General features: G+C 41.4%; 1 protein-coding gene across 19 annotated transcripts in view; it reads left to right on the plus strand.

Moving 5' to 3' along the window:
• dtnb (dystrobrevin beta) overlaps nucleotides 1-27,639 on the plus strand; it is a 448,064-nt gene that overhangs the window by 371,701 nt on the left and 48,724 nt on the right. For 16 of the 19 annotated variants that reach the window (XM_033021441.1, XM_033021431.1, XM_033021442.1 and 13 more), the window contains 2 exons: nucleotides 2,631-2,727; nucleotides 14,913-14,933. In XM_033021441.1, the coding sequence (XP_032877332.1) occupies nucleotides 2,631-2,727; nucleotides 14,913-14,933 (118 nt within the window). Of the gene's footprint in view, nucleotides 1-2,630; nucleotides 2,728-14,912; nucleotides 14,934-19,905; nucleotides 20,438-27,639 lie in introns of those variants that run through there. The other 3 variants (XM_033021437.1, XM_033021438.1, XM_033021450.1) reach the window with 2 other exon arrangements.

Genomic DNA, 27,639 nt, shown 5'->3' on the forward strand with positions numbered 1-27,639 from the left:
CGTATAACTAATTAAACTAAAAAGTATCACTGACTTGAGCCAGGTTTTTGATAACTGTTACATTCTGTTTCAAAGATTATACTAATATTGGCCATCAGAAACGCAAGGCAAATTGATTATGATTTCTATAACTGCTGTTCCCACTGTCCAAGGCTGGATAAGAAGATTCATATATATATATATATAGGCCTCCTCAATCATAATATCTGGGAAATTAAGGTAATTCTCAGAAACGATATTCCTCCCTGTCCTTTGATTGACTACTCTCTGTTTAACCCAAATGAAAACAAGAAGTGGGTGCAACAGTGAAAAAGGAAATCAAACATTACTTACAAAATTATTAAGGGGTTGGACAGGCTAGATGCAGGAAGATTGTTCCCGATGTTGGGGAAGTCCAGAACAAGGGGGTCACAGTTTAAGGATAAGGGGGAAATCTTTTAGGACCGAGATGAGAAAAACATTTTTCACGCAGAGAGTGGTGAATCTGTGGAATTCCCTGCCACAGAAGGTAGTTGAGGCCAGTTCATTGGCTATATTTAAGAGGGAGTTAGATGTGGCCCTTGTGGTTAAAGGGATCAGGGGGTATGGAGAGAAGGCAGGTACAGGATACTGAGTTGGATGATCAGCCATGATCATATTGAATGGCGGTGCAGGCTCGAAGGGCCGAATGGCCTACTCCTGCACCTATTTTCTATGTTTCCAGCAAGGGTGGCAGCATGGTGGCACAGCGGTAGAGTTGCTGCCTTACAGCGACAGTGACCCGGGTTGGATCCTGACTACAGATGCTTGTGTGTACGGAGTTTGTACCTTCTCCGCGTGACCTGCGTGGGTTTTCTCCGAGATCTTCGGTTCCCTCCCATACTCCAAAGATGTACAGGTTTGTATGTTAATTGGCTTGGTATAAAAGTAAAATTGTCCCTTGAAATGGTGTGTACCAGATTTTAGCCACCGTCTGGGTCAAAAAATTATTCTTCAGATCCTCTCTTAATGTCCTACTCACCTTAAACCAATGGCATCTGTAACTAGATACTGCTATTTAGGGTAAAATATTCTCATTATCTGCCTTGCCTATGCCTTTTATATTTCTGTCTATCTAAATCTGGCCCTCCCTCAGCATTCCCTGCTCCAAGGAAGACAAAACCAGCCTATCCATTCTCTCCTGGTAACTGAAACACCTTCTCATCATCCTCATCCACTCCCCACACACTGGGGGCAATTCTACCGTGACCAATTAACCCATAAACCTGCATGTCCTTGGGATGTGGGACATGCAGGTTTATTAACTGAACTTTGAGGACTGGATTGGAGACTACGAGATGAAAATTAGCATTATGATTAATCTAGAAACTTTGATCAGTGCTGCTTCTATCGACTGTTTTTTAATTTTGTTTTGTTTTCTGTAAGTGCCTTTTTCAACAGGAATGACACTTAGTCTTATACTTTTTTAAAATCATTATTTTGTATTTTGCACTTTCAGAAATCAGGGTATTTTTTGGGGGTTTAGTTGGACTGTTTTGGGAACAGCAATGTAAATGCTTTTGTATAGGTCCAAATATTATGAAGTCTTTGTGTTGTGGTATGATGCAGCAGAGCAGTGATGAATTCCATCTGTATTTTGTCACAAAGGAACAGGCGACCACCAACCAACTAACAATTTTTTGTGTGTATATTCATGTGGGTGGCTGTGAGAATGTGCGTGTGTGCCCTACACATATGCACGACTGGGCGGGTAATGGAAATATTTATTTGCTTAAATCAGTCATGAGTCCAATTTGCCAATCTGCTATTATCTTTCCTAGATTGCATTTCAAAATTATGGAAACACACAGTGGCAAATTATGGTGGCAATTTTTTTTTAACTCCTTTTGCAATCAAAGACAATAATTTGATTAAATTCTTGGTTGTAATTTATGATAAACTATTGTACATTAAGATATCTCTTTCTCAAATAAGTTTTAAATGTTAGTCATTTTTGGAGTGTGTTGAGAGGATTGCACTTCAATTGTCCCAATATGGGTAATTTTGTTCTCAATTAGGAACTACCTCACTATTCATACTTCAGCCAGTTTGGCTTAAGTCGGCAGATTTTTCTCAGTAGAACTGATCCTCATGAATAAATAACCAACCAGACAATTCTCCACATTCTAAAATCTGCTGGTATACAGATGAGAAAGTATTTTTCTTCCTTTTTCTGCGTGATTGTTCGTATGATTTTTTTTTTTTTAAGCAGTCTCTTTTTGAAGTTGATCTTCACTTGCGCGTCTGCAGCATGTAAAACCATCTGCTTAAAAAGCATCATTTATGAAGTGTTACTCTTGGTCATCAATAAACAGAAATTAATGAGGTGTGCCAATTTTAATCTCATTCTATTGGCGCTGAATAAGTGTAAAGAGCACTCCAACATAATGCACATAATTTCTTGGTACAATCCATCTTCAGTGAATAAATTTTCATCTAACGGTATAGCCATGTTTGACAAGAGGCTTTGTTTCTGTCTGTGTTGCAGTGGAGTGCTGAAGCTGCTTTTTGATGCACAGTCTTGTTCTGAACCCAGACAGTCTGAGTGCTTGAATTCCCCAGTGTTTTTCGAGAGAGACGGGGCTTAATTTCTTTGTCTGTTCATTCAATAGGCAAAGAAAAGACGAGCTAGAGCAGCGGATGTCAGCCTTGCAAGAGAGTCGTCGTGAGCTGATGGTGCAGCTTGAAGGACTAATGAAGCTGCTGAAGGTAAGAAATGTTCCCTGCTACTATATAGACATCTGAATCCTCCATCTCCTTTAAGGATCGAATATTTTATTCCCTTGGTTTATTCTTCTGCTCTGGCTTTGTTCTTGACTTTCATGTAATTCATTTATCAATTATCTCTTTAAATTATTAATTCATTACATTATAATTGCAAAAATAAAAATGTACACTAATTTAAATTTGTATTTTTGTATGCTTTGTAAAACGTGTATATTTTGTATACTTGTAAAATTTATCTTGAATATCTCTTCAGCCAACCAAGGAGGATTTCCTTTGGGGAATTATAGTGTCATGAAAAGGTGGGACAAGATTCACAGGCTGTCAGAGTCCTGCTCCCTTGTTTTGAGCTTCCGAAACACAGTTGTGCAGTCACAGGCGATGTGGGAAGTAGATCTGATGGAGAGTATCATCTAGAGTCCTTTAGGCTGTGTCCCATAAGTTATGTGAAGAGCTGTCTGGAAGTGTTTGCTCCTGACCAGAATGGGACAGGAAAAAAGAACAAAAAAATAATTTAAAATCCTTATTTTGCAATATTTTGTATGACTGCATGCAGCTGTTTTTTTTAATTAAATTTGGGAATATGCAATACCAATAAGAGTTTTGACCTCCTGAACTACATCAATTCAGATATGATTTCAGAAATATAAATGTATTGAACTCCGTGTTGATATGGATTGGAAATCGTCTCATGAATGTGATAGAACTTTTTGAAGAGGTCATCAAAAGGATTGATGAAGGCATGGCGGTGGATGATGTTGACATGGGCTTTAGTAAGGCCTTTGACAAGCTCCCGTGGAAGTCTGGATGATAAATTCAAATGGAATCCAAAGTGAGCTAATCAATTGGATTCCAAATTGATTTGGAAGAAGGAATCAAAGGGTAGTTATTTAACTGATTGGAAACCTGTGACCAGTGAGAGGCAGCAAGGGTTGATGCTGGGTCCACTGTTTTTTGTTACCTACATCAATGATTTGGTTAACAATGTAATTAATATTGTTAGTAAATTTGCAGGTGACTCCAAAATTGGTGGTATAATGAACAGTGAGGTAGGATATATAAATTTACAACCGTTTCTAGATCAGTTGGGTAGGTTGGCCAAGGAAGGGTAAGTAGAATTTATCTCCGACAAGTGTGGGGTGCTGCACTTTGGGTGTCAAACCAGGGGAGGACATATATAGTAAATGGTTGAGCCGTGAACAGTGTTGTAAGGCAGAGGGATCTGGGACCACTGGTGGATGACCTGTGTGTGGCAGGTCCGGTGGACAATATGGTGAAAACGGCATTTGGCATACTTGATTTTGTGTTGGGTATCATGCTTGAGTATTGTGTGTGCACCATTGAGTATTGTGAGCAATTCTGGGTACCATATCTGAGGAAGGATGTGCTGGTCCTGGAGAGGGTCCAGAGTAGGTTTGCAAGAATGATCCCAGGAATGAGTGGGTTAAAATATGATGAGCATTTGATGGCACCGGGCCTCTACTCGCTGGAGTTTAGAAAAATGAGAGGGGACCTCATTGAAATGTACCGAATAGGTACATTTACCAAGGCTGTGAAGGTCGTCAATGGATATTTTTAAGGCAGAGATAGATAGATTCTTGATTAGTATGGGTGTACATAGATACATAGATACATAGAAAATAGGTGCAGGAGTAGGCCATTCGGCCCTTCGAGCCTGCACCGCCATTCAATATGATCATGGCTGATCATCCAACTCAGTATCCCGTACCTGCCTTCTCTCCATACCCCCTGATCCCTTTAGCCACAAGGGCCACATCTAATTCCCTCTTAAATATAGCCAATGAACTGGCCTCAACTACCCTCTGTGACAGAGAGTTCCAGAGATTCACCACTCTCTGTGTGAAAAATGTTTTTCTCATCTCGGTCTTAAAGGATTTCCCCCTTATCCTTAAGCTGGGACCCCTTGTCCTGGACTTCCCCAACATCGGGAACAATCTTCCTGCAGAAGATTCTTGTAAGGAGCTATGTATGGGGAGAAGGCAGGAGAATGGGGTTAGGAGGTAGATCAGCCAAGATTGATTGGTGGAGTAGACTTGATGGGCAGAATTGCCTAATTCTGCTCCTATCACTTGTGGCCTTTATGACTTCATTGGAAAGGGTATTGTGCACCAAAGTTGACACATCATGATGCAGCTGTAGAAAATATTGGTGAGATCACATTTGGACTGTTGAGTGCAGTTCTGATTTCCCAGCTGTAGTAGGGATGTCATTAAGTTGGTAAGGGTGCAGAAGAAATTCATGAAGTTGTTACCAGGACTGGCGGCTTGAGTTGTAGGAAGACATTTTGCTTTGGAACGTAGGAGGCGATGATGTGACCTTATTAAGGTGTACAAGATCTTGACGGGCAAGGAAAAAATAAACACACAGTTTCCCACAGTAGACGATTCTAAAACTAGAATCCTTTGGCTTAAGGTGAGAGATTTAAGAGGAACCTCGGATGCAACCTTTTCACTCAGAGGGTATTCCATATCTGCAATGTGCTGCCAGAGGAATCTGTAGAAGTGGATGCAATTCACTTTCATGAGTCATTTGGACATATATATATGGATATGACGGGTTTAACAGAATATGGGCCAAATGTGGGCAAACGGGACTCACCCAGAATTCCAGCTTGGCTGGCATGCACAACCTGTTTCTTTGTTAAAAAACTCCATGACTAGAACGGGAAGTGTATTTTTTTATTCCCTGTTTTCATTTTGGGTGATGTTTCATGTTCTTAAGGTATGTATACTTAATTTCAAAATGTTAATGCTTGACTCCTCCATTTAAGCGGAGGTATTCCCCAGTCATGACTAAAAGAGAATCTACGCTCTTTCGTGTTTGCTCTCAACATAAGGTGTGATTCAATCTCCAATGTGCCTGCTTTAGTGTAATGTTATTATGTTTTTCCCACATCCTCTGACACCTCTGAAAGAGATTACTGATTTGGATGTGGGAGCCCGTGCATGCTGACTTTCCTTCAACTCAATCCAAAGAAGATGAACCTTTGTAAAGAATTGAAAGACAAACATCCAGTATCATCCGTTTTTGATTCTGCTTTCCGATTTTTTCCATGAATTAAATGTCCCATTTTTACTTTGCTGTTCAAATACATTGTGGCAGCAAGCAAGGGCTGCATCTAATTGTTGAAATATAACAAATTAAACTCTGTCTTCCATTTTTCATTCAGTGTGTCAACATATTTTGGTTTTCAGCAGTGCATTTTTATTCCAGAAACTATAAATTATATGGCTATGATTATACGCCCTAAAGATCTCCATCTTACAAATCGCATCTTAAAATCTCCCTCTCCAACCAAGTCTTAAACCATTTCATGTTGTTCTCTGTAAGATTTAGTTTGATAATCCTCTTTTGAATCATCTTTGAATGTTTGTTCTGTTCAGGCTGCATTGTAAAAGTGCATTGTTGCTTAACACACTTATTGCAAATTATTCCTATTATTGGATAGTTTTCTTCACTATTTGCCAAAAGTGATTTGTTGTTTTTTAACGGACATATTTTCTTGAAGCAAAAAAGCCTCATAATCAGACATCCAGTCTGTTGATCTATTTGATCTCCTCCTGAGGGGCAGTTATAGAAATAAGGAGCCTTTCCAACACATTTTAGTGGGCAGGTTATTGTCGGCGTTCACGGCCACAATCAAACATTTGGGTTATTTCATCGCTATTGTTGGATCCTTTGGGTCATCATGCATTCATTTACTATCTAAATGATGTCAAGTTGGGAAAAGGGGAAGTACAACGGGATCTGGGGGTCCTTGTACATCAGTCTGTGAAAGTAAGCATGCAGGTACAGCAGGCAGTGAAGAAAGCGAATGGCATGTTGGCCTTTATAACAAGAGGAATCGAATATAGGAGCAAAGAGGTCCTTCTGCAGTTGTACAGAGCCCCAGTGAGACCACACCTGGAATATTGTGTGCAGTTTTGGTCCCCTAATTTGAGGAAGGACATTCTTGCTATTGAGGGAGTGCAGCTTAGGTTTACAAGGTTAATTCCCGGGATGGCGGGACTGTCATATGCTGAGAGAATGGAGCAGCTGGGCTTGTACACTCTGGAGTTTAGAAGGATGAGAGGGTATCTCATTGAAACATATAAGATTGTTAAGGGCTTGGACACGCTAGAGGCAGGAAACATGTACCCGATGTTGGGGGCGTCCAGAACCAGGGGTCACAGTTTAAGAATAAGGAGAAAGCCATTTAGAACGGAGACGAGGAAACACTTTTTCTCACAGAGAGTTGTGAGTCTGTGGAATTCTCTGCCTCAGAGGGCGGTGGAGGCAGGTTCTTTGGATGCTTTCAAGAGAGAGCTAGATAGGGCTCTTAAAAATAGCGGAGTCAGGGGATATGGAGAGAAGGCAGGAACGGGGTACCGATTGGGGATGATCAGCCATGATCACATTGAATGGCGGTGCTGGCTCGAAGGGCCGAATGGCCTATTCCTGCACCTATTATCTATTGTCTATTCTTAATTATGGACAAGTTGGCCGCACATAGCCTGTGCAGATTTTGTTTTAGGCTTTCATCTTGTTCATCGAGTTTGGAGCTCGGGGCTTATTGTTGTAGGGTCAACAATGAGGCACTTGTTTCCCACATGGGTGTGCATTTAATTATTTTGGAACCTGTTCATAAATTATTAGCAACATCCCACTGCTTCATCCCTGGACATTCTCCGTTTGTTACATTGTTTTAAATGTTTCAGTGAAAAAACAAAACAGCAGTTAATCTTATAGAATTAACCAGCGATCACAATTCTGTGGACCAGTGGCTACAGTACTGTGGACCAGCGACACATTTCCACTAGCTTTAAAATTATGTGGATAAGGATGTGTCTGGTCCACAAATTATAAATCTAAGTTGGGGCAAGGCCAATTTTGGTATTGCAAAAGCTGATTTATCGCAGTCGCTGCCTCAAAAAGGCTGGCAGTATCATCAAAGACCCACACCATCCTGGCCACACACTCATCTCCCTGCTACCTTCAGGTAGAAGGTACAGGAGCCTGAAGACTGCAACAACCAGGTTCAGGAATAGCTACTTCCCCTCAGCCATCAGGCTATTAAACCTGGCTTGGACAAAACTCTGATTATTAGCAACCACTTTCTGTTATTTGCACTACAGGTGCACAACCTTTTATCCGAAGATCCAAATAACGAAAACCTCCGAATAGCGGCCATTTTTTCGGTCCTTGAAGAAAGGTCCTTGAAAACGTTCACCGAGGGCGGCCCGCAGAGGTGACAGCGGAACCTCCGGTCGGTCCTCGAAGAAAGGGGAACTAAATCCCCATTCATAAAGGAGAAGGTGAGGGTATATTGCGCGGGAGGGTTAATAATTGACAATATGCTGCTGCCTGCCCGCTGAGTTAAAAAGTTCCCACGGTAGACTCACGATACACTGTGTTTCGTGAGTCTTGCGTGGGAACTTTTTAACTCAGCGGGGCAGGCAGCAGCAGATTGTCGCTCCCTTCAGTTTCACCCCACCTACACCCCTCTGCTTCCCGGCCATGTGTGTGACCCCTTCCCTCCCCTCTCCAGCTCCCCGCCCATTGCACCGGCGCGGGGGCTTTGCACTGTCACCGGAGACGTCAGGACCAACGGGACACCGACCCCAGGCCCACCGCAACAACAGAGATCCCAGAGACCCACAGCCAGCAGCAGCCCAGCCCCGTTCCAACTCCAGAGGAAAACTGCAAACTGGCCGGAGACGTCAGGACCACCAGAAGCCGTTCCCCGAGCTGCGCCCCCTCATCGGGACACCGACCCCCAGGCCCACTGCAAGCACGGAGATCCCAGAGACCCACAGCCAACAGCAGCCCAGCCCCGTTCCAACTCCAGAGGAAAACTGCAAACTGGCCGGAGACGTCAGGACCACCAGAAGCCGTTCCCCGAGCTGCGCCCCCTCATCGGGACACCGACCCCCAGGCCCACTGCAAGCACGGAGATCCCAGAGACCCACAGCCAACAGCAGCCCAGCCCAGCCCCGCTCCAACTACAGAGGAACCTGGGTTGCGGATGACGGGGCGCAGCTCGGGGCGTCGTAGGGGCCATCAGGGAGCGGGTTCCTGTTGGTCCTGACGTCTCCGGCCACCTGCCATCCTCCGGGAACCGTACCGCCCTTGCAGGAGAGTGGGGTTGTTTGCAGTTGCAGAGGGAGGGGGCAAGGGCGGTACAGTTTCCAGTCTCAGCTCCAGTCCAGGGGGGTGGCCGGAGACGTCAGGAGCAACGGGACACCGACCCCCAGGCCCACTGCAAGCACGGAGATCCCAGAGACGCACAGCCAGCAGCAACTCCAGCCCAGCCCCGCTCCAATTCCAGAGGAACACGTAGGGGCAGAAGCTGATGGTGTGCAAGGTACGTCTTGTTCTTGGGGTGGCGGATGAGGGGGCGCAGCTCGGGCTATGGGCATACTGCCACTTGTCGCCGTAGCGGCCCATTAGGGAGCGGATTCCTCTGGAGTTGGAGGGGGAGGGAGGTATTGTGCTGTTTGATTGCCCCCTGCTATCCCAGGGACAGGGAGACACAGCGGCTTTTTAGACTGGTGGGCAATCACTTCCAAAGTTCTGCCCACACAGTCAGTACACCTCTCCTACACTGCATTTCATACAAACATTTATTCTGCAAGAAAAGACGTTGAAGACTCAAACTCGCGACCGAGTTTACTGCCGGGATCAAGGCGCAAACTCGCGACCTTGCGGATATGAGCCGAGCACTCTACCACTGAGCCAGCCATTAAAATCTACGCTAAAAAAAATCCATTCCGAAGACCGACAAATTCTGAATTACGAAAAGTGTCTGGTCCCAAGGCTTTTGGATAAAAGGTTGTGCACCTGTACCAGTTTATTTATTCATGTGTGTATTTATTTATATCATGGTATATGGACACATTTATCTGTTTTGTAGTAAATGCCTACTATTTTCTGTGTGCTTAAGCAAAGCAAGAATTTCATTGTCCTATACAGGGACACATGACAATAAACTCACTTGAACTTGAACTTTAACTTGATTGGAGTAAGTTGTTGGCAGACAAAGGGATGTCTGGAAAGTGGAATGATTTTAAAAGTGTGTTATTGAGAGTTCAAGGTATGCATGTTCCTATTAGAGTGAAGGGCAAGGCAATAAGGGTTAAGGAACCTTAACTAATGAGCGAAATTGAGGTCAGGGAAAAGGAGGCAGCAATGATCAGCTCTAGACAGCTGGGCGAAAGTGTATCCCTAGAGGAGTATCGAAGATTAAAGAGCATACTAAAGAAATAAATCATGACGGCAAAAATAGGAGCATGGGATAGCTCTGGCAGACAAGCTTTCAAGTCGTCAAGAGAGTTTATTTTCATGTGTCCCAGATAGGACAGTGAAATTCTTGCTTGCTGCAGCATGACAGAATATTTTAGGCATAAATACAGATCAGATCAGATCAGTGTGACCATATACCATAGAATACACACATAAATACACAGATAAAGTGCAATAGGCTGTTACAGTTCATAGTTTGTTTAAAGTTGTGTTTAATAGACTGATGGCTTTGGGGAAGAAGCTGTTCCTGAACCTGGATGTTGCAGATTTCATGTTCCTGTACCTTCTACCTGATGGCAGCGGAGAGATGAGTGTGTGGCCAGGATGATGTGGGTCCTTGATGATGCTGGCAGCCTTTTTGAGGCAGCGCCTGCGATAGATCCCCTCGATGGTATGGTCAGAGACGATGATAGACTGGGCAGTGGTTACAAATTTTTGCAGCCTTTTCTGCTCCTGGACACTCAGGTTGCCGTACCAAGCCACGATGCAACCGGTCAGCATGCTCTCGTCTGTGCACCTGCAGAAGTTCGAGAGAGTCCTCCTTGACATACCGAATCTTCTCAGGAAGTAGAGGCACTGATGTGCTTTCTTTATGATTGCATTAGTGTTCTGGGACCAGGAGAGATCTTCGCAAATATGCACGCCCAGGAATTTGAAGTTCTTGACCCTTTCCACCATTGACCCATTGATATAAACGGGACAGTGGGTCCCCATCCTACCCCTTCCAAAGTCCACAATCAGCTCCTTGGTTTTGCTGGTTGAGCCAGGTTGTTGTGCTAGCACCATTTGGTCAATCGGTCGATCATGTACCAATGTACAGTGAAATTCTTTTTTTTTTTGCTTACAGTTCAGTAAATATTCACTATATGAATCTGTACACCATCACATATAAGCAAAATAAGATCAAAGTGTGTAAAATTAGTCTACTGAGACCATATACAATAGTCACAAGTTTTTGGCACTTTACCAAAGTTGCTTTAGGTGCAGCTGGCCAGAATTCACTGTACGAAATCATTGTTCTGATGACATTGCAGGGTCGGTATGGCCAAGCGAAGCTGGAGCCATCCTCCACAACTCTGTGTCACTGCAGGCCGTGTCCTGTCTGCACGCTCAAGGGCCTGTCCCATTTGGGCATCATTTGCGCGTAATTTACGCGACAGGCCAGTAGTGACTGACGCGCGACAGTCGCGCGCAAATCACGCGTCATCATTCGTCAGCACAGCCGTCTGGTGCGCGTGACGTCTTTATAATACCGTGCTTCCCTATTCTGCATCATGACCAGCATGGAAGAACTACAGATTTTATTGCTACAGCAACAACAGAGACTTCTGTTAGCAGCAACCCTCATACTTATAAATCAGCCAGGCAGGAGTACAACAAGAAAGGCTAGCAAGAATCCCAGGACGAGGTCTGTGTGGACGAGGTTAGAGGTTACATGACGCGTAAAAGGCGGGCCGACTGCGTATGGGTGGCGCATGGTGACGTCACCACGCGATACACGTGCGATGTTTGGATGTTAGCGTGCTACGCTAATGCGTCAGCGATACGTCACGCAGGTGGCGCGCGAGGATTTCAGTACACTACGAAATCCTGGAGCGCCGCACGATACCGCGGTTCCACGCCTCACCATGCGCTATGCGCACATCACCCACGCGCCCCCCATGCGTCGCGACGTGTCGACCAATTTTCTACATGACGCGTAAATGAGGCCAAATGACGCCCAAGTGGGACAGGCCCTTCAGTCTCCTGGAGCAACGCCCAATCCAGTTGAGCCACAGGCTGCTGTAGAGCCTCCAGCCATCACCTCGATCTGGCAACATGTTGTCCTGCTCTTTGCCCGATCTATTTGCCTTGAGGGCGCAGCAATTAAATCCCTGGTTCGCGTAAGCCTCTGTCCCACTTAGGAAACCTGAACGGAAACCTCGGGAGACCTGGCGCTCCACCCAAGGTTTCCGTGAGGTTCCCGGAGAAGGGGAGGGAAGGGGGGAGAACGGGGGGGAGAAGGAGTGGAGACAGTTTTAAGAAGTTTAATAAAGTTAGCGGGCATTTTACCTTCCGGCGGATCTTCTAGGTGCTGAAAACTCCAATGAGCCAATCAAAATGGCCGGTCAGCGAAGGAGATTACCTTCGACTGCCTGTAAATAAATAGCAACCCCACTCCACTAGCTTCGACCAAATGGCAACCTATTTTTAGTCGAGGCCGGTTTTGTTTTTGTTTTTAAATAATCGCAGGAACATAGAAGAAGCCTCGACTACGCGGAAACCACTTTCCACCATTAGGGAGAGAGACAGGGAACCTCCGGGAACCTCACGGAAACCTTGGGTGGGGCGCAAGGTCTCCAGACGTTTCCGTTCAGGTATCCTAAGTGGGACAGGGGCATTATCTTCCACCAGCTTCTCCGTTTCTTCGGGAACCAGCAGAAGCCGGGCTCGACGGCTTCCCTCCTCAGGGCAGGTTTCCTGGTTCCGCACCTGCAAGCCAGGCCTGCTATCAGGAGGGAATACCTGTGGCACCTCGGTCTGCTGCACGCCACATTGACAATGATATCTACACGATTACATGCCGCGGAGAAAGACATGAAAATTAAGAAACTTGGGACAGTTCATGGAAATGTCTTGAGGACAGTCCATAACACCGTCAACGAGGTGCTGCTCATCATAAGATATATGGAGGATGATCAATCTCCCAGGCCTGACCAGATATATTCAAGGACACTGTGGGAAGCTAGAGAAGAAATTGCAGGAGTCCTGACTGAAATATGGAATCATATCATGATCTATATAAAAAAAACAACAGTACTAATTTGTATGTGACTATTGGCAGCTACTTGGGCCTCTTACCTAAGGAAGGATAGGATAGCAATCCAAAAAAGATTCACTGCGTTAATTCCTGGGATGAAAAGATTATCCTGTAAAATAGGTTTAATGGGTTGGGTCAATATTCCTTTGAGTTTGGAAGAATGAGGGGTGAACTTATTAAAGCGTGTAAGATCTAAAGGGGACAAATGGCAGAGTTAGTTTTGCGATGTTTCCACTGTTGGGAGAACCTCAATCATACAGACATAGTTTCATGATAAGAGGCCAGTCATTTAAAATTGAGGTATGTAGCAATTTCTTCATGTAGTGCCGAGTGAATATCCGGGGTTCTGTATCATTGAGAGTTGTGGAGGTGCCTTCGAAATATTTAAAGCGGAGGTAAATTGAACAAGACATTGAGGGCTATGGGGATGTGGTGCAGGGATAGAGCTGAGTCCTGGGCTGGATCATCAATGATAATATTGGTTGGTGGGACAGGCTTGAAGGAGCCTGGCAGTCTATTCCTGTTCTTTCTTCCTTGTGTTCTTGTACTTGTATTACTGCTTCGTGCCAGAAAAGCAGCTGTTTCTTTTTAATAGCCAGTTTGACTTATTTGTGAACATAAACATTTTAATCGATTTATGAGTGAAATTGACTGATATAAGCATTGAAAGATTTCTTTATTGAAAAAATCAGTTTACAGAAGTGCCTGCTAATCTTAACTCACATGTTAGCAAAATTGCAGATAAATTCTCTATAGTGCAGGTTTTTAAATTTGATTTAATTCCCCTAAAATTGGAGAATGTAATAGAAACTAGCTTCCTCTTGGAATTTCTTTCTACTTTTGATCAATGATTCTGACTGTTTATGACTTTTCATCTATCCATTTGCAATGCCATCTACACAATGTCTCTGTTATGTGGCTCTCTTTACCCAACATAGTCACATTAATTTTTTTTCGATGCAATTTGTTGATTATTTTGTACAGTTATATTTTAATACATTTATAGGTCATAAATTAATTCAGGATGTGTTTCTCTGCTGGTTAACTCATTGACTCCATGACTCAATAATAATATTTACAATTTTCCCCTGACTCAAATGACTGACTTCTCTGCTTGTTTCTGACTCAAATGTCGACATCCCATTTTTAAATACTTATTTTGTTTGTAAAGTGATATTTGAAAAATTGCTAAAGCAAAGTAATGCTTCTGTTTGGTGTGTCATTACATGTACTATAAAACCCCGTGACATTTATTAAAACATCCATGTGCAACTGATGATCTCCACATGTTAATACAATGTTTGGGGTTTTGGGTCTATAAACAATATTTGCATGGTAGACATGAAACATTTTTTTATAGTTTCTGTTGTTTTCATGATTATATTTCCATATGAACCTGCAGCATATTACAGATTAGTTTGCTGGTTTGTGGTCTGGCATCACTGTATGAAATATTGGCAAGCTGTTCTCCTTTTGGCAGTACCTCTCCATGTCCAGATGAATTCAGTCAATCACTCTCAGTCCCTGCATGCGAGTTCCAGCTAAACAAAATCAGTTTTGTCTTAATGGAGGGATTGCATCTCATCCATTCAAGTATGATTAGTTTTGCTAGATGTGGAATGAGGAGGGTATGTCATTTTTCGCCAATGATAAATAGAAGTATCATATTCATAAGAGCTCAGTAAAGTTATGAGAAACATTCCATATGCCTCATCCAGTTACTGAAGAGGTAACAGAATAAGGATGAAGAAAGAACGAAGTATAAATATGAGAAAGGTTACTGAGTGCTGGGTAATAGTGCTGGGGGGGGGGGGGGGGGGGACAAGGAGGGAAAATATAATTATTGCAAATAGGAAAGATTTCCCAAATTTTGAAAGAAATGTGTAAATGACTCCAATGCTCTTGGTAAATCAAGCATTCTTGGCGACTAATTCAATCATTCATAGCATGTGCCTTGATATTTGCTGGAGTTGAGAAGAAGAAAATTTGCAGATGCCTGTTTACTTTCTAATAACCTTTCCCTTTTCTCATGTTTTGTTTCTCTTTTTGCAAATGCTGACTTGTATAGGATGAGGAACAGAAGCAGGCAGTAAGTTGAACTAAACCTTATATTGCTGAGTGTTTAAATTCTGTGCATGAAGGTAAAATGCAAATATTTTTTTCTGGAGATGACAGTGAAGAGTGAGGGTGTTTTTCTGTGGGCATATGTATGTGTACAACATGGGTGGGTGTGAGTGAACCCACCTAAGTATCAACATCCTGTGCCTTATACCTGCGCCAGCAACCAAGCATAACAGCAATAAATGAAGATTATATGTGGATGAATACACTAAATTGTTCATACCTGGCATTTAATCCATTATCTCCATGTTTTAATCAGTCATTCTTCAATTTGACTATATAAATGGCACAATGCCACAGCACAGAAGGAAACCACTTGTCCTGCATGTGTCCAAGCCAGCAATTGAAGACGCTATTCAATTAATTGCACTATAATGCTCTTTTTTCATAGCCCTGCAAATGTCATTTTTTATCATCCATCCAGTGCTTTTTCTAAGGTAATAGTTTTGGTGATGATTAATTGACATAGTTTGGCTAGTTGTTGCTCCTCAGCCATCTTTATATTTTATTTATGAATCAATGCCTTTCCCCCTAAGCCTTATTTTTTTTCCAGGATGCTCCTTTTATATGGGATATTGGATATTGTTATCCCTACCCATGGGAACTCATTCTGATCCCACATGATGGGATCTGCAGTAAAGATCACAAAAGAGTTAATCCCATTTTGCATTTGGAACCAGAAATCTTGAAAAGTGGTGTCCTTTTGCATTTGTGAAAGTAGTTATACAGTGCATGGAATAACTTAAGAAATACATACAAGTCTTCTCAGTCTTGGTTCACATTGTTTACCTCAGAAGGAGAAGGCTGGAGGTTTTTAAAGGTATTTTAAGGAGTTACTTTCTGATTGAAGAGCAAGAGTTCTGGGTAATAATCGCAGCAAGATGCAGAGGAGATGTCAGATTCTCAAGACAAGTTCTGGGCATTACCATGTTGTGAAGATGGAACACACTGCCTGAATCCAGCAGGAACAAAGACAATGTGGAAATAATAATGGAGGAAAGGCAAACCATGCTGTTTCTTATTAATACAAAATGCTGAATAGAGGCTGCTGGTGTTAGAAGTGGAACGTGAACCGAACTGTAGCATTTTTTGTGAACACAGAACGATGATGAAATAAATGAATATATTCCAAGTGATGGTGACCAAAGTTCTATGTTTGTGTGCTTGAACACCAAAATGAATTGAGTGTCCTGGAGGCTCTTGCTGGGCGAGTGAGATAGTTGGTCAGGGTTTTATACATTAGGCATAGGTCAACAGTGAAGCAGATTGGGTAAATGTACAGAAATGCAGGCTATTTCATGTAACTAATGGACATTTCAAAACAGATGATAATAAGAATCATGATAAGACAAGTGTTTAACCATGGATTGCATGTTTGTGCAAAGTTATAATTTTTGAAAGGTGACTTCAATTTGCCAGAATGGATTAGAATTTTTATGAAGGATACTTTTGGAGTTAAAAATTAATCCAGTTAATCTTATTGAACAAATGGGCAAGGAATGCAAACAAGCAGGGTTGCTGTTGAACCTGATGTAAGTAGTAACCAAGAAATAATGAAATGTGCAATATTTAATTAACATCTTGGCACTTGTAATCACAAAATATTACATTTTCAGGTTGGTCTTATGCAGAAAGATACAGTCTTGGGGTAGGTTAAAAGAGTTATGGAAAGCAGAATGGACCATAACATTTAGAAGACAAAGAGCTTGGAAATAATGTTAATAATCTTTAAATATCCTGTGCACAACAAACACATGCAACAAATATTTTAGTTAGATAATGAAATTAAAACAGCAGAGAATTGTCAAGGTACACAAAAATGCTGGAGAAACTCAGCGGGTGCAGCAGCATCTATGGAGCGAAGATGCTCCATAGATGCTGCTGCACCCGCTGAGTTTCTCCAGCATTTTTGTGTACCTTCGATTTTCCAGCATCTGCAGTTCCTTCTTAAACACAGGGAATTGTCAAGCATTGCTTTAAGTATATGTAAACCTACCCACTGGAAAAGATCAGTGGAAAGATGATGCATTGAATGATGAAGCAAATATTATAAATTAGTTCTTTAATGTGTCAGTGGCATCTTCTCAGCATGAATGTTGAATGACTTGGCGAAAACTGTAAAACATTTATAAATATTAGATTAGACTGAGAAAGTGAAGTCAAAACAAGATCAGACATCTGAATGGATGACAAAATTACAGAAAGATATCAATAGCAAAATTAGGTGCACTACAATCTTTAGTACAATTCGAAGTATCATTACGGATGGAAATACTGCTAAAGAGTAAAGAATATTGAACAATATCGAACTTGAAGAAAGGGTTCAGAGATCATCTGTGCATTTTTATAAGCATATTTTATTTTAAATTGTCAGTTGGCTGCATGAGAAAGGGGACTATTGAAATGATTAGTTATTTATAGTATGACAAAAGAGTCAGAATAAATGTTGAATCAATGTCTTATTTCAAGGTCAATAAGGTCTGTGAGGAACCATGGTAAATCTCGGTTAATCCAGCATGCTCGGGCCTTTGTTGGTGCTGGACCAGCGGATTTTTGGACCATTGCAAGTTATTGTAATTAACAGTGCAACAAATTTGGAATTTACTTATTTATAGATGTTGAGTTAATGGGAGCATAGGAACCAAGCCCCTGGTGAATTTCAAGGAAGCATGGGAACTAAGGTCCCAGTAAAGGAAGCACAGGAATGAGTTCCCAATGAGCCAGATGTAAGCCAAACCAGCAAGATTTCTGAAAAATTATTTGACATTATTGTTGTAATAGTCATTTTTTTATGATAGTAAAAGTATTGTATACATGATTGGAGTCTTTTCTTAATATAGTGCAAACTTGGTTTATCCACAAAGTAGGTAGGAATGCTCGAGTTGAGAGCCTTTTGAGATGTCCTGATAAGTAATCGAACCACAGAGCAATTGGTGTCAATGAATGGAGTACTATCACAGTGCAACTAAGTTATTATCAAGAGTGCTTTGCGTCGTCAGTAAGACCATTTCAGCACACGTAAATTATTTAAAACAAGGGAAGGAACCAAGCTGCATTAATTTGGAAAAAAGCTGCAGGGGATGTTCTCTTCTGGCAGGAAGCAGCAAACTTTCCAAGATCTCTCTCAGGAATTGGGTTTCAAGGTCACCTGCACCAAAAAGTGGCTCCAGAGCTTATATTTTATAAAGTCAGAGGCACAACGTTAGCCACCTTCCAGTCTTTTGTTCCCCTGACTGCGTCTTACGATGATTCATATATCTCAGCCAATTCCTTCTCTCATCCTCGACTGTGTTCTTGGATATATCTGATCAGGCCCAGGAGATTTATCTACCATCATTAAGGGGCTGTCCCACTTGGGCGACCTAATCTGCGAGTTTAGAAGAGTGGCTTCGACCTTCAAACTCGCAGCATGGTCGACACGTGGTCCTGGGAGGTCCTATGAGGTAGCTGGAAATCTCCTTCATGCTCGAGGGAAGTTACCGAATACTCGTGGCCTCAGCTAGGTCGCGGAAAAATATTCAGCATTTTGAAAAAAAATTCCGCAAGTAAAATTTGGTCGGCGTGGGTCTTTTGAACTCGTAGTGCAGTGGAGTGGGGTTGCTATGTAGTTACAGGCAGTCGAGGGCAGCCGTAGGCAATCTCCTTAGCTGACCGGGCACTTTGATTGGCTCATTGGAGTTTTCAGGACGAGGGAAAACCTACCGGTGGGTAAAATGCCCTCTAAACTTTATTATACTTCTTAAAAGTGTCTCCACTCCTTCTTCCCCCACCCTTCTCCCCCCCCTTCTCCCCCCCCCCCCTTCTCCCCCCCTTCTCCCCCCTTCTCCCCTCTTCTCCCCTCTTCTCTCCCTCTTCTCCCCCTCTTCTCTCCCATTCTCTCCCATTCTCTCCCCTTCTCTCTCCACCTCTCTCCCCCTCTCTCCCTTTCTCTCCCCTTCTCTCCCCGCTCTCTAAAGGACTTCCCGTTACTGTGCAGCCGTTTTACCTTCCTCTTCATCGCGGGTGTGAATTTAAGACAGCGCTCCCCCGCTTTCCCTGGCCCCCGCCTTTGCGATGTGTTTGTGTGTGTGTAAACGGTCGATTCGGCTCGCGGTTTCATCGCTGACAGTCGATCCAGCTCGAGGCTTTTCAGGGGAGTACCCTCGAGCTTGAAGGTTGAAGACACTCTTCTTAACTCGTGGATTTGTGTGCAATTTTGGTCCCCTAATTTGAGGAAGGACATTCTTGCTATTGAGGGAGTGCAGCGTAGGTTTACAAGGTTAATTCCCGGGATGGCGGGACTGTCATATGCTGAGAGAATGGAGCAACTGGGCTTGTACACTCTGGAGTTTAGAAGGATGAGAGGGGATCTCATTGAAACATATAAGATTGTTAAGGGCTTGGACACGCTAGAGGCAGGAAACATGTTCCCGATGTTGAGGGAGTCCAGAACCAGTTTAACAATAAGGAGTAAGCCATTTAGAACGGAGACGAGGAAACACCTTTTCTCACAGAGAGTGGTGAGTCTGTGGAATTCTCTGCCTCAGAGGGTGGCGGAGGCAGGTTCTCTGGATGCTTTCAAGAGACAGCTAGATAGAGCGCTTAAAGATAGCGGAATCAGGGGATATGGGGAGAAGGCAGGAACGGGGTATTGATTGGGGATGATCAGCCATGATCACATTGAATGGTGGTGCTGGCTTAAAGGGCCAAATGGCCTACTCCTGCACCTATTGTCTATTGATTTGGTTGCCTAAGTGGGACAGCCCCTTTAATAAAGCAACTCCCTTTGATACCTGATGTAAAACCTGAACCCAGGAACATTAAGCTGCCAGTCCTGTCCCTTGTACCGTTTGTAGTGATCATGAAAAATGGTATGTTCATATAGTTCTGGTCATATGTTTTTTTTTGTCTACTCAGGATTTCAAATTTAATATCTTAAAATTGTTAATTTCTATTTACAGTGCTGCCTGTGATCTTCCCGATGCTAAAAGTTTGATGCTGAGCCCAGCTTTGTGATCAAGGGCTTTACACGACATAATCTCTTACTTTAAAATGTTTATTTATGAAAAGTCTCATTATTCATAGGATAATTATTTTATACTTCTTTGAAGTATGCACTTAACTCATGAGCACATTGTATGTGTACTTTGGCCAGTGCATTTATGATTCCTTGCTATCTTGCTTTCCTGTTTATTTTCTCATTCCAAGGGTCTTCCCAGTAGCTTTTTACTTGTAAAGCCTTTCATTTTCTCTAATTTTCTGATTCCTTCTGTTCTTGGCTTGGAATGTCTAACATACCTTACTGGCTTCAAGACTAACTTGTTTTATAGTTTGTAGTAAAATGATCTCTTCCTTTCTGTCACAGATATGGTTCTATACTTCTGTGTTATTACTTAATTCTAAATTAAACTTTTTAATTAATTCTGGTCTCATGATACATTTTACTTATATAAACGAATATATTAGTTCTGGAGCTCCATTGATATAAACTATAAATAAAAAAATCATAGTGGAGAGAGGAAAATGGACACAAACATAAACTAAGGAGAAATATAATTTAGAAATTTATATGGTGGAAGTTACTTTGAGCACAGTCAATCTTGATCATTTACAGGCCTTAATGTATATCGAAAGATTTTAAATGAGCGTCTTGTTAAAAATAAAACAGATAATCCAATACTCACGTGTCTGTGCAATGTAGCCAGTTTCAGCAAAAATTTATTCAAGAAGGAACTGCAGATGCTGGAAAATCGAAGGTACACAAAAGTGCTGGAGAAACTCAGCGGGTGCAGCAGCATCTATGGAGCGAAGGAAATAGGCAACGTTTCGGGCCAAAACTCTTCTTCAAGTTTTCTTGAAGAAGAGTTTTGGCCCGAAACGTTGCCTATTTCCTTCGCTCCATAGATGCTGCTGCACCCGCTGAGTTTCTCCAGCACTTTTGTGTACCTTCAGCAAAAATTTAGATGCTTTGAGCAAATAAGACAATTACTCGAATTTGGAATGAGTGTGTAAATAAGAATCTGAGAATTATGAACAAAATGTGAGAACACCTTTCTGAACCAGGTAGAAAATAATTACTTTATTGTTTCCTTTGCTACACCAAGGGCGTCATGTACACTTACCCTTTAATTGCTATCGCAATCCAACCCTATTCTGCTTGTGTTTCTTCTTTAATACATTTTCTTTCATGTCTTTTCTCTTTGCATGAAAAACTGCCAAATGCATCAGCCAGTTATAAATATTTCCAAATCTGTCCAAACTAATAGAATAATCAGTGCATGCATCGAGCGATGTGGTCTTTTCCCTCTGCACATTAATACTATTAAGGCTGGCAAACCGATAGTTATTTTATCGATAATAACAGTACGTAACTGAAAATAAATATTTTCCAAGTGTTAACAATTTACTCATTTGATTAATGCATGATGCAAAAATAAGCAAGACATCAGTGTGTTGGGTTTGCAAACTAAATCATACAACAATCCAGAGGTTCTGGAAGTATATAGCAAAAACTGTGACTTACCCACATTAACAAAAGCATAAGTGATTACAATACATTGTTACTGTTCATATTGGTCAACAAGTAATGAAAAGCAGCTTGCACTCCCAGCTGTGCTGTTAAGGGACTGTCCCACTTGGGCGACCTAATTGGCGAGTTTAGGAGAGTTTGAAAAAAAGTCATGTTGAAGACCTCCTTCGACCTCCTTTGACTATGTTGAAGACCAGCTTCGACAAGCCACGACCAGCTACGACTAACTTTGGGGAAATTGGAGACCGAATAGTGGAGAGTGAAGACGATCTCCTTCGACCTCCCTTCGACTATGATGAAGACTATCTACGACTACCTTCGACTACCCTCGATTACCTACGACTAACATGACGACCTACTATGACTAAACCTACGAGTAAAAAAAGTATCGATTTTTTCCATGGCGACCTTTTTTTACTCGCGGGCATTTTTCAACATGTTGAGAAATATGCCGTGACCTAGCTGAGGCCTCGAGTACACGGGGACAACTCCCGAGCATGAAGGAGAGTTACAAAGACCTCCTATGACCTCCTGTCAACTATGCTGCGAGTATGAGTCGAGGGCAAACTCGCCAGAACTCGCGGATTAGGTCGCCCAAGTGGGACAGGCCTTTTACTATGGTGCCCTGGTCAGCAGAATTCCAGAAGCACTGGAGGAGGGAAATGAGCCTGCCTGTTATGGTAGTTTAGCCGTAAACAGGTTGAGAAAACACGATAGACCAATTAGCTTCTGCAAATTCAGCTGTTCAGCATGGGACAACCAAAAGGGCAAAATTATTTTCGGCTGCAATCGAAGGATTAAAACGAATGTGTAAATGAAATGCTGCATCTGCTATTGGGTTACAGTACAACATACAGTACAGTACAAAAACAAATAAAGTAGTAATTGTAGAAATAATGAAGAAGGAAAATTTAAAATATGACTTTTTTGGTCCATCTAGGCACAAGATGTGGTTCTGGTCACTTAGTCATAAGGGCATTGCCTGTGGAGAACAGTGAAGATAACCTGTGTTATCATTTAAATAAGGAGTAGATGTTTGATTGTGAATGGAATTGGGTAAATTAATATGTGACTTATTTATTAAATGACTGTTAAGAAAGCAGGAGAAATAAATTAAATTAACATTTGGAAAATATTTGTTAAAAATTAGATAAAGATCAAATAATAGCAATCTTAATATTGGTACCATAAATGGGCACTCTCCCTGATAATATTAATGCTGTTATTTGAGGGAGGGTGTGATGAGATGGTTAATTCTCTGTAGAACCAGCTTATTTGTTGAATATTGTGCTATTTCCTCATTGAGAAGAATTCTGATACTGTATGATAACTTGAATAACTACATGCAGACATTGTTAGGCTCTGGGTTATTTCATTATGTAAGATCATTACATCATGTAAGGATAAAAAAAAGTAGAGGACAAAGTTACATTTTTACCACTGGGCAAGCACAATGTCGCTATGTCTTATTTGAGGTCTTCCTCTGATTTCACTGGCAATAATTATGTTTTTCACCTCGTATCAACTTCCGTTTTGTCATGGCATTGAGTATTAAGCAAATATTTTTGCTTGTGATATGATCTATGGAAATTTAGGTGAAATTGTATAATAGCACAAAGGTAGTACATTGATGATGAAATCATTATGTTCTATTGTCCTTTAATGATATTTTAAGTCCTGGAGTATGACACAAAATGATACCTTAATCCATTGACCATTTAAATCTTTTGAAGAAATTTTCATGAAGAACTATCACTTTCACTTAATTAATATTATGTTTTCAATTCATTTTCAATATGAATAGTTTTGTGTATCTATACCATTCTTGGAGGAGACAGTGACAGATATTCAGGCCTCAGACGTGCTTATCATTTGTCTTGCTCCCTCTGCCGTTAAAGCTAGAAACAGGATAATGACTTGGAATGCCCAGCTCACAGTCGGGTGATTGCAAAGGCCAATCTTACGTTGGTCTTCTCCAGAGCCATCGATGTCTGAGTTGTTTGGTGGTTGGCAGTTAGTGTCCATGTTTGGAGTTCCTTCAGTTGAAACCTTCAAAGAACACAGCATATGATCAAGGGAGATATGTCTGAGACCATATGTATGCATCAGATGAGTGCCTAGAATCTTGGCATTGATCCTGAGAGAATTATTTTTAAACTATAAAATATTTTAAATCTGTTTGCTGAATTGGTTGATTGAAACAAATTGGCAATGTTACAAAAGTACCGATCTTCACTGATGTAAAATTTAGTTCCAGTCAAAAGATCCAGCTCTCCCTTGTAGTATGTTTCCATATCATCATCCATACCAATAAATATATATTTTTTAACTTTTAGAACTTTTATTTTTCCTTGGATGATATTGTTTTTGTTTTATATTGTTTGGGTATTGTTTTGGATGTGTTAAACTTCTTCATTTAAACAATTTATTTGGAATAAAGAGGAATTTTGATGAAATGTTTCCTTTCCTCAATGCTGTTTAATGTATGATATAATAATTGAACAATGTGCATAGAATGGCAGTTGACATATGTCAAGATATATGTATTATTTTAAAGAGATGCATAATAAAATGGAAATTGTACAATATATCTCCTGATGTAGCACCCTTATTTCTTTTAAACCAAATTTAATAGTGAAAGAATAACTTTTCTTAATAAAATGGCCGAATGAATCTCTTAACACTCTTGCTTGTTAAATATATCTGTAACAACTTGATAGACCATTAAAGCCACTGCACAATACTTGAAAGCCAGCTGACTATCAGACTCTAGATGGAGCTGTTGTTCTGACATTAAAGCATTTTCCTCAGGCAGAAGGATTGTGATTGCTGTGCCCTACACAAAAAAAGATACTGTATACAATTAAAGTTGTACATAGATTATGTGAAATGTCCAAGGCACTAAATTTAGCTCATCATTAGATTACGTTTCATATGAAGAACAGCAGGTGGGGATTTATGTTTATTCATTAATTAAAAATAAATTGGATAGTTATATGGATGGGAAAGGAATGGAGGGTTATGGTCTGAGCGCAGGTATATGGGACTAGGGGAGATTATGTGTTCGGCACGGGCTAGAGGGGTCGAGATGGCCTGTTTCCGTGCTGTAATTGTTATATGGTTATTATATGGTTATTACTGAATTTAAGATTAATGATTAAGTATAATGGGGATATTTCCACTAACATGGAAACAATGTGTACATTTGTAACATTTAAAATAACTTTTAAAAATAATTCCCACTGGGAGCCAATTGATTATGTTCTTCCATTTGTAGCCACGTGATTAAAATATTGGTGGAATGAACAGCTAGTCAAAAAATTACATGTTGCTGGAGTTATTTTCTACAGGCATTCTATTAATGATTTGCACATGCTGGGAAGTATTTTTAGTGCTGATAGTAGATGCTTGTAGAATCAATACTAAAATCTTTACTGCCTAATTGCACCACTGGATAAGCACACAGGAAAATGTTGATTTTTATAAATGGGACAATTTTTCATGCCATTAAACTTTTTGTTGTCTCTGTAGAGTATTGTTAGTTTTATTGTCTTGTTGAAAGAAAGTCAAATTTCTTACTTATATTTTTGACTTGATGGAAATTTACAAATTTACAAATGCTTGGCTGTTTGTTGTAATAACCCTTGAATACATGTTGGAATCAATATGAAAGCAGAATCTTAAGGAAAGGTAGGATGTCCCTTCAAGCACTTGGAATGTCTCTATCTCAACAAGGTGGATTTGCAATTGGGTTTGAAATGCTTCAACAATCCCCAAAGCGTTATTGCAGCTGGGAACATTTTAAAATGAAGATAGATTTTGGTGCATTATTAACATGACAAAATACAATGATAGTACACAAGGCAATGCAATTTTATCAATAGATAAGGATTTTATTCTTATTTTAATAATAATTCTCTCCTTTTAAATTAGCTGGACGTTGCAGGAAAATAAGTACATTGTACCATGTTTATGTATAGTTGTCTGAGTGCCAGGGGAAAGAAAATATTTGAAATTAGCCTGTGATCCCTTCTCACAAAGAAGTATAACATAGCGTTCAGGTGTGATTGTTTCCACTTGTGTCTTCTGTCATGCACTTTGTTGTTGGGAATGAACCAATGGTCTGGTCTAAGTAGCAGTTGTGAAAAAACTTTCACTCAGTCACACGGTTCTTTTATTTCCTATCTTGTCACCATTAATAATAGGTGGTTCAACTGGAATTAATTGCACCCCAAATTCCTTTCCTACTTGGCCAATGTTCACAGGTGGATCATGGCCATCGCTTCAATACAGTAGAAGCAATGAACTGCAGATGCTGGTTTATAATATAAGATGCAATGTGCTGGCATTACTCCAGCATTGTGTAACTTTCAATACACTCTAATTTATTGTGGCACCTGTCCAATCCTGTTATTACACGGGGTCAAGTCATACTCAATCCCTAGAGTATCCCTTGAGTCATACTCAATCCCTAGTATTGCTCTGCCTTGCCTTAGGTTCTGTGGATCAACCCAATATTTGAACTATTTTTGTCATGATCTTCAGGTTTGCTATGAGGAGAAACCACTATGATGAGTTCATCAGTTAACCTGCTTAAAACGAATAAAAATAGTGTAGTGGCAGATTTTCATATCTTTCGGGAAATTAATTCCCTAGTCGCTAAATGGAGGAGCAGGGATAAGGGGAATATCTTCGATACACATGCAATCTGGTTCACATAGACCTTCAGAGCTTCTTCACAGATAAGTCTTCAAAAACACAGTCCTTTGATTAATAAATGCTTTATTGTTGATAGAAAATGGTAAAATACATCCAAACTTCTTTCGACGTTACTGCAATCTTAATCGAACTCCAGCTTATTAATTTAAACATTAGACTCCTCGTGTCTCCATTATACTGGCATGATCTCCTTTAAAACTCACATGATCACGCATGATCTGGCATGGCTGGCATGATCTCTTTCATGGCTCACATGGCTGGCATGATCTCACATGGCTGGCATGGTCGAAGGGTAAACCTTCTCCCTAATCCCTTTAAACTGCACCAAAAACTAAACTTCTGCGCAAGCATCTTAGCTCCAAACACGTCATAAATCCCACCCACAATATAACGGGCAGTCTAAAATTTAAAGGCACACGCCATCATCAATGACATGCAAAACAGGCCAAATGGCCACTACAAATAGTTATTTAATTGCAAGGTAATAGATCGGTGCAGCACATTGAGTCCAAGGCTGTGTCCTAAGCCCACTGCTGTTCAGTCTGCTTACTCATGACTGTACTGCCAGACTCAGCAATAATTACATCAATAAGTTCGCTGATGACACAACAGTGGTGGGTCTCATCAGTGACAATAATGAGTCGGCGTACAGGATGGAGGTGGAGCTGCTTACGAAGTGGTGCAGATCCCACAATCTCATCCTCAATGTGGAAAAGACTAAGGAAATGGTGATCGATTTCAGGAGGGCTGGTAAACTACATCACACTCCGCTGCATATTGATGGAGCTGCTGTGGAGAGGGTCAGCAGTGTGACGTTCTTGGGACTTCACCTGGCGGATGACCTGACCTCTACGACCAACACCACAGCAGTGATAAAAAGAGCTCAGCAGCGGCTCCACCCTCTCCGGAGACTAAGAAAAGCAGGTCTCCCTACTGTTCATCTAAGGACATTCTACAGGGGCACCATCGAGAGTATATTGACCTACGGCATCACATCCTGGTTTGGGAGCTGCAAGGCTTATGAGCAAAACCAACTCAACAGGGTAGTGAAGACCGCCAGCAGGATCATTGGTGCCCTACTCCCTTTCCTGTTGGAGATCTATAAGAGGTGGAGCATCAGCAGAGCCATCTCCATTATCAAGGACCCCCATCATCCATCACACCACATCTCCATTCTGCCACCTGGGAAGAGGTACAGGAGCATCAGCTGCAAAACCAACAGGATGCTACACAGCTTCTTCCCACAGGCAATAAGACTGGTTAACGGACTGTGTCCCCTCCCCATATATCATACACCAACATATCTGACCTCGCCCATACTTTGACAGCGAGGCACCTGTCAAAGTAAAGCCACTGTTCGGTCTGAATGTCTGCTTTTATTTTATTTTTTAGGCCTATTTTTAGATATGCTAATTTTAATTTTTTTTAAAGCTATATGTATTTATTC

The sequence above is a fragment of the Amblyraja radiata genome, chromosome 5 (genome assembly GCF_010909765.2).
Source record: "Amblyraja radiata isolate CabotCenter1 chromosome 5, sAmbRad1.1.pri, whole genome shotgun sequence".
Classification (NCBI taxonomy): Eukaryota; Metazoa; Chordata; class Chondrichthyes; order Rajiformes; family Rajidae; genus Amblyraja; species Amblyraja radiata.